The following is a 12,913-nucleotide window of genomic DNA, read 5'->3' as shown; positions in this document are numbered from 1 at the left end:
TTAGCTTATTTATTATTTAATCAAATCTCTCCGGGCCCAAAGTGGAGCACGCCGCGCGACCCAGGCAAAGACGCACGCACACTCACTCACACACACACCATTACCACTACCACTCCTGGCTGGGGAAGGAGGAAGTCGCTCTCTCTCAAACTTTTTTAATTAGATGAATAAATCTTCCGCCGGCAGCCAGAGCGCTGACAGGCAGGCCACAGCGCTGCACAGCAGCAACTACGGCAACTGATGTGGTGCGCTACTACGGTAACACGGCCGTCACGCGCTGTACCTCTGGGATAGATGGGAGGGTTGGGGAGGTAGGGTTGTTTATTTGATCTGTACCTCTGGGATAGATGGGAGGGTTGGGGGGTTAGGGTTGTTGATCTGCGCTGTACCTCTGGGATAGATGGGAGGGTTGGGGAGGTAGGGTTGTTTATTTGATCTGTACCTCTGGGATAGATGGGAGGGTTGGGGGGTTAGGGTTGTTGATCTGCGCTGTACCTCTGGGATAGATGGGAGGGTTGGGGGGTTAGGGTTGTTTATTTGATCTGTACCTCTGGGATAGATGGGAGGGTTGGGGGGTTAGGGTTGTTTATCTGAGCTGTACCTCTGGGATAGATGGGAGGTTTGGGGGGGTAGGGTTGTTTATCTGAGCTGTACCTCTGGGATAGATGGGAGGGTTGGGGGGGTAGGGGTGTTGATCTGAGCTGTACCTCTGCGATAGATGGGAGGGTTGGGGAGGTAGGGTTGTTTATCTGAGCTGTACCTCTGGGATAGATGGGGGGTAGGGTTGTTGATCTGCGCTGTACCTCTGGGATAGATGGGAGGGTTGGGGAGGTAGGGTTGTTTATCTGAGCTGTACCTATGGGATAGATGGGAGGGTTGGGGGGGTAGGGTTGTTGATCTGAGCTGTACCTCTGGGATAGATGTTAGGGTTGTTTATCTGAGCTGTACCTCTGGGATAGATGGGAGGGTTGGGGGGGTAGGGTTGTTTATCTGAGCTGTACCTCTGGGATAGATGGGAGGGTTGGGGAGGTAGGGTTGTTGATCTAAGCTGTACCTCTGGGATAGATGGGAGGGTTGGGGAGGTAGGGTTGTTGATCTGAGCTGTACCTCTGGGATAAATGGTAGGGTTGGGGGGTAGGATTGTTTATCTGATCTGTACCTCTGGGATAGATGGGAGGGCTGGGGAGGTAGGATTGTTTATTTGATCTGTACCTCTGGGATAGATGGGAGGGTTGGGGGGTTAGGGTTGTTTATCTGAGCTTTACCTCTGGGATAGATGGGAGGGTTGGGGGGTAGGGTTGTTTATCTGAGCTGTACCTCTGGGATAGATGGGAGGGTTGGGGAGGTAGGGTTGTTGATCTGAGCTGTACCTCTGGGATAGACGGGAGTGTTGGGGGGTAAGGTTGTTTATCTGACGTGTTTCCTTTAATCTGCTGCTCCTACAAAACACTGATGCCTCTCTCAAGCGTGTGTTTGAGTGTGTCTGTGCGGGCGCGCGCTCCTCGCTCCCCTCAAATAGCAGTCATTAGCCATCAGGGTGCCAGTGGATGGGTAGTGAGGAGGGTGGACGCCACGTTCCTCTCCCCAAACCCCACAACAAACACACACACCCCCTCTCACACACACACACCCTCCTCCCCTCTTACCTTACCTCCCCTAACCCCCCTCCGCAAGCCTCCTGTTTTCACTCCTGTTTAGCGTACATGACATCATGTTAAGGTAGCTGGCTAAGCGCTAGCTGGCTGCTCACTCTCTTTTTAACTTTTAATATTCCCTCGTTTTTTTAAACAAACGCTCTGATGCATGCCAGAATAACATCACAATAACAGCTCTGAGCTGTTGGGGAGGGAGAGAGGGGGGAGAGGAGCAGTGGTGTGTGTGTGTGTGTGTGTGTGTGTGTGTGTGTGTGTGATGTGGCTTGTTCGTTCGTTTAATGTGGCTTTGCCTTTGAGGTGTTTGTTTGATCACAACACACATTAAGCTGCCCCCCCCCCCCACACACATACACCTCCCCCGTTCAGTAGCATTGGTAATGCAGTGGAGGAGCTCCTCCATGGCACATCCCCCCCCCCCACGCACACACACTTACTGTGCAGACGAAGGGCCATTCTTTTTTTATTGAGTCAATGTATAGCCCTGGTTGTTACATTGCCCAAGGGGAAATCAATGGGAATAGGTTGTCAAGAAATCACCATGTAATTTCAACAATCGGGCACTTTGCTAAACTAGCTGGAGTAAGCGATCTGCACTCTCTTCACACTCTCTCTCACACACGCACGCACACACATCCCATACTTCTTCACACACACTCCGAGCCATCAGCCCTGACAGCTAGCCATTTGTTACTGCTGAGCGAAAATGACTCGACTAGTGATTGCAGTCTGAATCCACACAGTCTGAGGCTCTTATCATCCTCTTCAAAACATGGATATTATCCACCGCCACATTTTCTGGAATCTCCATCTAATAGTTCTCCCATAGACGATAATGGGTTGATGACTGGTAAACACATGTCACAGAGAGCAATCTCTTTACTGTCTCCACTGATGGTAATGCTAGTAGAAATAGGATTATTTAGCATTTGTGACATGGTGATAATGCAGTGATAATGATTACAGGAAACGGAGAGGACCAATTTCCCCATGGTGGTTACTGCGATCGGGCGTCCATTTTGGGGCAGAGCGCTGTATGGCTCAACAGTGATACATGGGATATGAGCCAAATACTAACACCTTTGGCATCTAGTCAAAGGGCCTGTTTGTAGAAATGGAAAATGTCTCCGTCACCTATCGCTTGTCCTTGGACAAATCACTGATTTAATGTGACGTTATTGGTCAAAGCATTGTAGTGGAACCATCACTTTCACCTATCCAATCATGGTAGATTAGTGATTACTGCAAGGAAGAGATGCGTGTTCCAAATACTTTACATTTATTTTCAAACTATTCCAACCAGGCTCTACGCTAACAGGAATGGACTCAATGTATTCAAACAGAGACCAAAAGTGAAGCAGTCCATGCTCCTCCTCCACTTCCCTCTCTCTCTCTCTCTCCCCGCCCCTCAGGCACCCAGCTAGAGAACCTGATGGAGACCATGAGGGCAGAGATCGCCGCCCAGCCCCCAGTGGAGGGCTCATACGCCGCCCGCCGAGGGGACTACTGCATCGCCAATTTCTCCGCCGACGGAGAGTGGTACGTGTTTTGTCTTTCTGTCACATGGTGCTGCAATGTCTCCCTTTTAATGTGTAGTAAAATACTTGACCCTATGTTGAGGTCTTGGAACTGATATTTCTGTTAAAGAGAGAGCTATTGGTCCTACAATCAATCCCCTTTCCTTATGGCTAGTGCCCAATCAATCCCCTTTCCTTATGGCTAGTGCCCAATCAATCCCCTTTCCTTATGGCTAGTGCCCAATCAATCCCCTTTCCTTATGGCTAGTGCCCAATCAATCCCCTTTCCTTATGGCTAGTGCCCAATCAATCCCCTTTCCTTATGACTAGTGCCCAATCAATCCCCTTTCCTTATGACTAGTGCTCAATCAATCCCCTTTCCTTATGACTAGTGCCCAATCAATCCCCTTTCCTTATGGCTAGTGCCCAATCAATCCCCTTTCCTTATGACTAGTGCCCAATCAATCCCCTTTCCTTATGGCTAGTGCCCAATCAATCCCCTTTCCTTATGACTAGTGCCCAATCAATCCCCTTTCCTTATGGCTAGTGCCCAATCAATCCCCTTTCCTTATGGCTAGTGCCCAATCAATCCCCTTTCCTTATGGCTAGTGCCCAATCAATCCCCTTTCCTTATGACTAGTGCCCAATCAATCCCCTTTCCTTATGACTAGTGCTCAATCAATCCCCTTTCCTTATGACTAGTGCCCAATCAATCCCCTTTCCTTATGACTAGTGCCCAATCAATCCCCTTTCCTTATGGCTAGTGCCCAATCAATCCCCTTTCCTTATGGCTAGTGCCCAATCAATCCCCTTTCCTTATGACTAGTGCCCAATCAATCCCCTTTCCTTATGGCTAGTGCCCAATCAATCCCCTTTCCTTATGGCTAGTGCCCAATCAATCCCCTTTCCTTATGACTAGTGCCCAATCAATCCCCTTTCCTTATGACTAGTGCTCAATCAATCCCCTTTCCTTATGGCTAGTGCCCAATCAATCCCCTTTCCTTATGACTAGTGCCGAATCAATCCCCTTTCCTTATGGCTAGTGCCCAATCAATCCCCTTTCCTTATGACTAGTGCCCAATCAATCCCCTTTCCTTATGACTAGTGCCCAATCAATCCCCTTTCCTTATGGCTAGTGCCCAATCAATCCCCTTTCCTTATGGCTAGTGCCCAATCAATCCCCTTTCCTTATGGCTATTGCCCAATCAATCCCCTTTCCTTATGGCTAGTGCCCAATCAATCCCCTTTCCTTATGGCTAGTGCCGAATCAATCCCCTTTCCTTATGACTAGTGCCCAAGTTGGGGCTAATAGTTGGCAGTTGGGTTCAGCCAAAATGTACATTAGAGGGTCGTATTAGAGCAACTGATAAGCTCCGCCCTTAACCTGGATGTGAGTAACCCACACCCTCTCTAATTGGCTTTTTGCCTGGACCTATTCTTATATAGACCTTTGACGTTTATAAAGGCCACGTATCAACTCTCCAAAATACAAAGCTTCCTACCTATTTATCTACCCTTTGTTTATACTGTTTCTGATTTTAAATCTGCCCAGCGATAAAAGGGACATCACAAAGTCATGGCTCCTGAACGGCCCTGGTTTTTAAGAGGGCCCCTTTTAGAACAGAGCTTTGTAGAGGTGTTGAGCCCTCGTCAACCCAGCCGGTACACCGGATGTTGCCGGTGAAGTTTACAGATGGTGGCGGGGACAGAAGTGCGTCGGGTGGGCACCACCGGGTGTCTGCTGTGACTTTGGGCCCCGTCAAGGAGGTGACCGAGAGAGAGACGGTGGGAAGGAGGGGGAGAGGGAGAGAAGGGAAATGCCAAACTGATATTAAAAATAGAGACTCACCCCTCCCTAGCCAGGTGGACAGCTCATCATCTCCCTCCCCCTCTCCCCTCACTCAACTTCTGGGAACAAAAACTTTTAAGTTTTCGCATCCGCCAGCGATAGTTGAGGAGCGCTTTCAAAGAGCCATCTGTGAGATGCAGTGGCTGGGATTTCATTTAAAATGTTATCTTCTTGTTCACTCGTACTTCTTAATCTCCCTGTGGCTGTTTTGTATGGAGAGCACCAGTCTATTGTTACTCCTATCCAGGAAAAGCAGCGCTTCTTCCTTTTTATGCAAAATCATTTTTTTGTTTTAGTGTTTCTTCTGGGACCTGTTGTTCTGTTATTCGTTGAGGTAATTGCCAACCATAGTGAGTGTTGTACTTCTTTATTCTGAGAGGGAGGGAGGGAGGGAGGGAGGTTTGCTGGTTTTATTAAAGACTAATTAGGGTTGGGTTCCTTTCAAGGCCTGTTGAATGCAGCCACTGAGGAGTTCTGAATGAGTCTGCGTCTGTCATTCTGTCTCTTTCTATCTCTCTCCTCTCTCTCATCATTCTGTCTCTCTCCCCTGTTGTGTCCACTCCACCGTTGCCTAATTGTTAGTAGCGTTTGTTTTCTCCTTCTGTCCATCCTCTCTCTCCTCTCCTCCTCAGGTTAATGTGGGTGATGTGGGCCACACAGTGATTGACAGGCTCTTTGACTCGCCTCTCCCTCCCACTGAGCTATTCCACAATGCACTTCACCAATTAGCTTCAGTACTTTTTGTTTTTGATAATGTGCTTTTCTGGTACTGTAGGCTTAGATTGTAGACGTGATTTCTCACACACCTCTTGAAATGAACAAGTCATACAGGCCAATATAATTCCCTCTGTTTCTATACAGTGGCCTGTCTGAAATGAAACATTTCAAATCCCATAGGATCTCTCTCTCCTCAAAGACCTTATCACTACAGACATATCCACCACCACAGCAGCTCTCCTGGGAAATAAGAATGGAATGATTTACTCATCTCCTTGTTCCTCCCTCTCTCATTTCTCTCTCATTTCTCTCTCATCTTCTCTCTCTCCCCTTTCTCTGTCTCCCCTTTCTCTCTCTCATCTTCTCTCTCTCCCCTTTCTCTGTCTCCCCTTTCTCTCTCTCATCTTCTCTCTCTCCCCTTTCTCTGTCTCCCCTTTCTCTCTCTCATCTTGTCTCTCCTTTCTCTCTCTCATCTTCTCTCTCTCCTTTCTTTCTCTCTCATCTTCTCTCTCTCCCCTTTCTCTCTCTCCATTCATTCTCTCTCCTTTCTCTCTCCATCTCTATCACTCTTACTCTTACTCTCTATCTCCATCTCTCTTTCTTTCAATTCTCACCTTTCTTTCCCTCTCTCATCTTCCCCTCCATCTGTTCTTTCACTTACCTCTCTAAAGGTACAGAGCCCGGGTGGAGAAAGTTCAATCCCCAGCAAAGGTCCATGTGTTCTACATCGACTATGGCAACGTGAGTACCTTCATAGCTGTATCCCTCTCTACGTGAGTACCTTTATAGCTGTATCCCTCTCTACGCGAGTACCTTCATAGCTGTATCCCTCTCTACGTGAGTACCTTTATAGCTGTATCCCTCTCTACGTGAGTACCTTCATAGCTGTATCCCTCTCTACGTGAGTACCTTCATAGCTGTATCCCTCTCTACGTGAGTACCTTTATAGCTGTATCCCTCTCTACGCGAGTACCTTCATAGCTGTATCCCTCTCTACGTGAGTACCTTTATAGCTGTATCCCTCTCTACGTGAGTACCTTTATAGCTGTATCCCTCTCTACGTGAGTACCTTTATAGCTGTATCCCTCTCTACGTGAGTACCTTTATAGCTGTATCCCTCTCTACGTGAGTACCTTCATAGCTGTATCCCTCTCTACGTGAGTACCTTTATAGCTGTATCCCTCTCTACGTGAGTACCTTTTTATAGCTGTATCCCCCTCTACGTGAGTACCTTTTTATAGCTGTATCCCTCTCTACGTGAGTACCTTCATAGCTGTATCCCTCTCTACGTGAGTACCTTCATAGCTGTATCCCTCTCTACGTGAGTACCTTTATAGCTGTATGCCTCTCTACGTGAGTACCTTTATAGCTGTATACCTCTCTACGTGAGTACCTTTATAGCTGTATCCCTCTCTACGTGAGTACCTTCATAGCTGTATCCCTCTCTACGTGAGTACCTTCATAGCTGTATCCCTCTCTACGTGAGTACCTTTATAGCTGTATCCCTCTCTACGTGAGTACCTTTTTATAGCTGTATCCCCCTCTACGTGAGTACCTTTTTATAGCTGTATCCCTCTCTACGTGAGTACCTTCATAGCTGTATCCCTCTCTACGTGAGTACCTTCATAGCTGTATCCCTCTCTACATGTGTGCCTGCCTGTGTGTCTGTGTCTGTTCATGTGTGTGTGACCGTGTGTGTGTGTGTCCCTGTTCGTGTGTGTGTGTGTCTGTTCGTGTGTGTGTGTCCCTGTTCGTGTGTGTGTGTCCGTTCATGTGTGTGTGACCGTGTGTTTGTGTGTGTGGATCCACATGCATTTGGAGCTGACTTCAGCTCGACAACGACAAGTGTAGTGGTAAGTAGCCATCATTAAAGAACTATCACTGGTCTTTTGAAGGATGGTCCTATGTCTTTACTCTGACTCAGATGATGCTCTATCAGGTTAGCATCGAGCACCAGCCTCGTTAATGGCCAACTGTGGCTAACTCTGTGGCTAACTCTGTGGCTGAATGCGATTCACTTGAATCACTTTTCCAGAACCAAAATAACTTTAGCCGTACAGCGCCATCAAGCAGGGCATCAATCATGTCCTATGTAGTTGAGGCTTTGTTGTTTCTGTCTTCAGAGGTCCATATTCCCAGTAATATAATCCCTATCTGAGCTGTTATTCTGGGAAATGGCTCTGCAGGCCTTTTCTCTCTTTCAAAATTCTCTGGATGACGAAAGCACTGCGTATGTCTGTCTGTGTGTGTGTGTACGCATCTCTGCACATCTGTGTCGTACCACCGCCACAAAGTGGCCCATCCAGCCGACCCTCCCCCCATGGGAGATTACCCATGGTGCAGTGCGGTGCTTTTGTGTGCGTCGGGCCGGTGACCTCATAGCGGGCGCCCAGGGCTGAGTATGGCAGACGCGATGCGTCCTGGCATGTTGCTGAAAGTGTGATTCTCTCTCTGAGCTGGCTGGGAGCCCCCACAACAACTGGGAAGCTGCTGCTATGGATGGCTTTCTCTCTCTCCCTTTTTCCCTCTTTCTTTCTATAGCTCTCTTCATCTATGTTTTTAATCTCTCTGGCTCCTCCTCTCCTCTCTCCTCTGTCCCTCTAGCCTCTATCGTTTTCTCTACCTCTCTCTATCGTTTTCTCTACCTCCATTTCTTTCCTCTCTTCTCTCTCTCTCATCATGCTCAATCTCCTTTTAGATAATTCCCTATTTCTCTTTTTCGTTCTCACGTTTGAATATTGTCTCCATCTCTTTCTCTCTTTCTTTCCATCTCACCCAGTTATTATTCACCGTCTAGCTTTTTACATCAATAATATTCTATTAAAATATCAAACTTCAGATCTTCAACGTGTCTTTCCATCCTAATCCAATCGTCCGGCCTAATTTACGTCCCGGTTATTTGCGTATAACCATAGAACACATTGTATTTGGTCTTAATTTCCACATTTAATGCGCTATCAAACTATATGGCTTAAATAAATCTCCCATTTTTCCTGTCTGTGTGGGCAGTCCAAACATTCACCTATTAAACCATGGGTCATTAAGGCTTTTACATGTCCTCTACTCTCCGATGGTGTCCCATATTAATTCCACACCCCCAGTGTGTGTCTGTGCATGTGTGTGTCTGCGTGCGTCTGTCTCAAGGGGCATCACGTCCACCTACCTCACTCCAAACTCACGTTTCTACTACCCACTCATTCTGTGTGTGACCTAAATCCTGTCCCAGCCTCCCTCTGTCCCAGCCTTCCTCTGTCCCAGCCTCCCTCTGTCCCAGCCTCCCTCTGTCCCAGCCTCCCTCTGTCCCAGCCTCCCTCTGTCCCAGCCTCCCTCTGTCCCAGCCTCCCTCTGTCCCAGCCTTCCTCTGAGTTTTCCATGGTACTCTGTGTCCCTCTGTGCCTGGAACATGCCCCTTTTAACCAACATTCCAATTGAAACTAAATGAAAGGAATGGATCGAGGTGGGGTTCTTCAATCTTTTGGTCTACAGTTGTTTTGTGGCTGCGTCATCTTGGTTTTTGGAGAAAAATGACAAAAGTAGACTGACTGCCTGAGTGTCTTGACACTTCTGTTATCAGATAGGAGGTTTGTGGAAGCGACTGGTTATCTCTAGCTATTATATCAGGGCTCTGCAGAGCAGAGAGAGGATCGTGAGTTCTGTCGGTGCACAGATAACCTTCTTGTCATCAAGCTGTGATCATTTGAAACAGCTGTGTAGTGCTAGGGCAAAAACCAAAACATGCACCCAGGGGGGACCCCAGGACCCAGTTTGAAAACCCCTGGTCTAAGAGACTTCAGTTAGACTGGCTCTCCCTTTCTCCATCTCTTTCTCAATAACCCTCCATATCTCTCTCTCTGTCTCTCTCTTTCTCAATAACCATCCATATCTCTCTCTCTGTCTCTCTCTTTCTCAATAACCCTCCATCTCTCTCTCCCTCTCTTTGTTGATATTCCTCCATATCTCTCTGTCTCTCTCTCTGTTGATATCCCTCCATATCTCTCTCTTTCTTTGTTGATCTCTCTCTCTCTTTCTCTCTTTTTCTCTCTCTCTCTCCTCTTTCAGACCCAGTCTTTGAATATTTGGGCTAACAGCAGTGGTCTATACAGTAGTGTTTCTGTGTTGCGCTCTTTGATTCTGTTGAGGACGCATCACATCCAAGCTCTGCATGATGCAATAAAGGCCTGTTAAAACCTGTCTCTCTCTCTACCTCTCTACCTCCACAGAGAGAGATAGTGCCGTCCACGCGCCTGGCTGTCATTCCCCCGGCCTTCAGCACCCGGACCCTGGCCGCACAAGCCACTGAGTACACCTTCGCCTACATCCAGGTCCCACAAGACGTAAGTTTTTTACACACAGACACATACATAAAGTGGCTTGCGAAAGTATTCACCCCCCTTGGCATTTTTCCTATTTTGTTGCCTTACAACCTGGAATTAAAAATAAAAAAATTTGGGGGGGGTGGGGGGGTTGTATCATTTCATTTACACAACATGCCTACCACTTTGAAGATGCAAAATATTTTGTATTATGAAACAAACAAGAAATAAGACAAGAACTTGAGCGTGCATAACTATTTCCCCCCCAAAAAAGGCAATACTTTGTAGAGCCACCTTTTGCAGAAATTACAGCTGCAAGTCTCTTATGCCCATTCTTCAAGGCAAAACTGCTCCAGCTCCTTCAAGTTGGATGGGTTCCGCTGGTGTATAGTAATCTTTAAGTCATACCACAGATTTTCAATTGGATTGATGTCTGGGCTTTGACTAGGCCATTCCAAGACATTTAAATTTCCCCTTAAACCACTCGAGTGTTGCTTTAGCACTATGCTAAGGGTCATTGTCCTCCGTCCCAGTCTCAAATCTCTGGAAGACTGAAACAGGTTTCCATCAAGAATTTCCCTGTATTTAGCGCCATCATTCCTTCAGTTCTGACCAGCTTCCCAGTCCCTGCCGATGAAAAACATCCCCACAGCATGGTGCTGCCACCACCACTGTGGGGATGGTGTTCTCGGGGAGATGAGGTGTTGGGTTTGCGCCAGAAATTGCATTTTCCTTGATGGTCAAAAAGCTACATTTTAGTCTCATCTGACCAGAATACCTTCTTCCATATGTTTGGGGAGTCTCCCACATGCCTTTTGGTGAACACCAAACGTGTTTGCTTATTTTTTTCTTTAAGCAATGGCTTTTTTCTGGCCACTCTTCCGTAAAGCCCAGCTCTGTGGAGTGTACGGCTTAAAGTGGTCCTATGGACAGATACTCCAATCTCCGCTGTAGAGCGTTGCAGCTCCTTCAGAGTTATCTTTGGTCTCTTTGTTGCCTCTGATTAATGCCCTCCTTGCCTGGTCTGTGAGTTTTGGTGGGCAGCCCTCTCTTGGCAGGTTTGTTGTGGTGACATATTCTTTCCATTTTTTAATAATGGATTTAATGGTGCTCCGTGGGATGTTCAAAGTTTCTGATATTTCTTTATAACCCAACCCTGATCTGTACTTCTCCACAACTTTGTCCCTGACCTGTTTGGAGAGCTTCTCGGTCTTCATAGTGCTGCTTGCATTAGCCCCTTGCTTAGTGGTGTTGCAGACTCTGCCTTTCAGAACAGGTGTATATATATACTGAGATCATGTGACAGATTATGTGACACTTAGATTGCACACAGGTGGACTCAATATGAGGAACACCTTCCTAATATTGAGTTGCACACCCTTTTTCCCTCAGAACAGCTACAATTCATCCAGTCATGGACTCTACAAGGTGTCGAACACATTCCACAGAGATGCTGGTCCATGTTGACTCCAATGCTTCCCACAGTTGTGTCAAGTTGGCTGGATGTCGTTTGGGTGGTGGACCATTCTTGATACACACGGGAAACTGTTGAGTGTGAAAAACCCAGCAGTGTTGCAGTTCTTGACACAAACCGGTGCGCCTGGCACCTACTACCATACCGTATTCAAAGGCACTTAAATCTTTTATCTTGCCCATTCACCCTCTGAATGGCACACACACAATCCATGTCTCAAGGCTTTAAATCCTTCTTTAACCCGTCTCCTCCACATCATCTACACTGATTGAAGTGGATTTAACAAGTGACATCAATAAGGGATCATAGCTTTCACCTGGATTCACCTGGTCAGTCTGCCGTGGAAAGAGCAGTTGTTCTTAGTTTTTTATACACTGGGTGGTTCGAGCCCTGAATGCTGATTTGGCTGACAGCCGTGGTATGTCAGACCGTATACCATGGGTATGACAAAACATTTATTGTTGCAGCTCTAATTATGTTGGTAACCAGTTTATAATAGCAATAAGGCACCTCAGGGTTTGTTATATATGGCCAATATACAACGGCTATGTTCTGTATCCAGGCACTCCGCGTTGCGCATGAGAACAGCCCTTAGCCGTGCTTTATTAGCCATATACCACACCCCCTTGGGCCTTATGGCTTAAGTATGCGCAGTGTATATACATACTGTACAGTGTGTGTGTGTATATATATATATACACACACACCAATAACCGGGCAGAGTGTGTTTGAGAGCCCTAGTCTTTATAACCTCTCTAGGTCTGTGTATCTGGGTGTGTCTGACTCAACAGCCTGTGTTTTTACTATGTCAAGCACTCTGAAGTGCTTTAGTGTTACAGCAGTGTTGTAACTCTGTTAAAACCCGGGATTTCTCAGAAGCCCATAATGATCTGAGTGGGGATCACATAGCTAAGATCAGAACACATGGTTTGTCTGAGTGGGGATCACATAGCTAAGATCAGAACACATGGTTTGTCTGAGTGGGGATCACATAGCTACGATCAAAACACATGGTTTGTCTGAGTGGGGATCACATAGCTAAGATCAAAACACATGGTTTGTCTGGGTGGGGATCACATAGCTAAGATCAGAACACATGGTTTGGTCTGAGTGGGGATCACATAGCTAAGATCAGAACACATGGTTTGTCTGAGTGGGGATCACATAGCTAAGATCAGAACACATGGTTTGTCTGAGTAGGGATCACATAGCTAAGATCAGAACACATTGTTTGTCTGAGTAGGGATCACATAGCTAAGATCAAAACACATGGTTTGTCTGAGTGGGGATCACATAGCTAAGATCAAAACACATGGTTTGTCTGAGTGGGGATCACATAGCTACGATCAAAACACATGGTTTGTCTGAGTAGGGATCACATAGCTAAGATC

At 46.8% G+C, this 12,913-nt stretch overlaps 1 protein-coding gene across 1 annotated transcript in view; it reads left to right on the top strand.

Annotated features, from left to right (window-relative positions):
* LOC115199103 (staphylococcal nuclease domain-containing protein 1) overlaps positions 1-12,913 on the top strand; it is a 351,451-nt gene that overhangs the window by 303,023 nt on the left and 35,515 nt on the right. Inside the window, exons 19-21 of the mRNA XM_029761673.1 lie at positions 3,065-3,191; positions 6,407-6,476; positions 9,956-10,069. Coding sequence (XP_029617533.1) covers positions 3,065-3,191; positions 6,407-6,476; positions 9,956-10,069 — 311 coding nt within the window. The remainder of the gene's footprint in view (positions 1-3,064; positions 3,192-6,406; positions 6,477-9,955; positions 10,070-12,913) is intronic.

Source organism: Salmo trutta, chromosome 8 (assembly GCF_901001165.1).
Source record: "Salmo trutta chromosome 8, fSalTru1.1, whole genome shotgun sequence".
Taxonomy (NCBI): Eukaryota; Metazoa; Chordata; class Actinopteri; order Salmoniformes; family Salmonidae; genus Salmo; species Salmo trutta.
The sequence above is the reverse complement of the archived record's forward strand: the minus strand, read 5'-3'. Positions and strand labels throughout refer to the sequence as shown.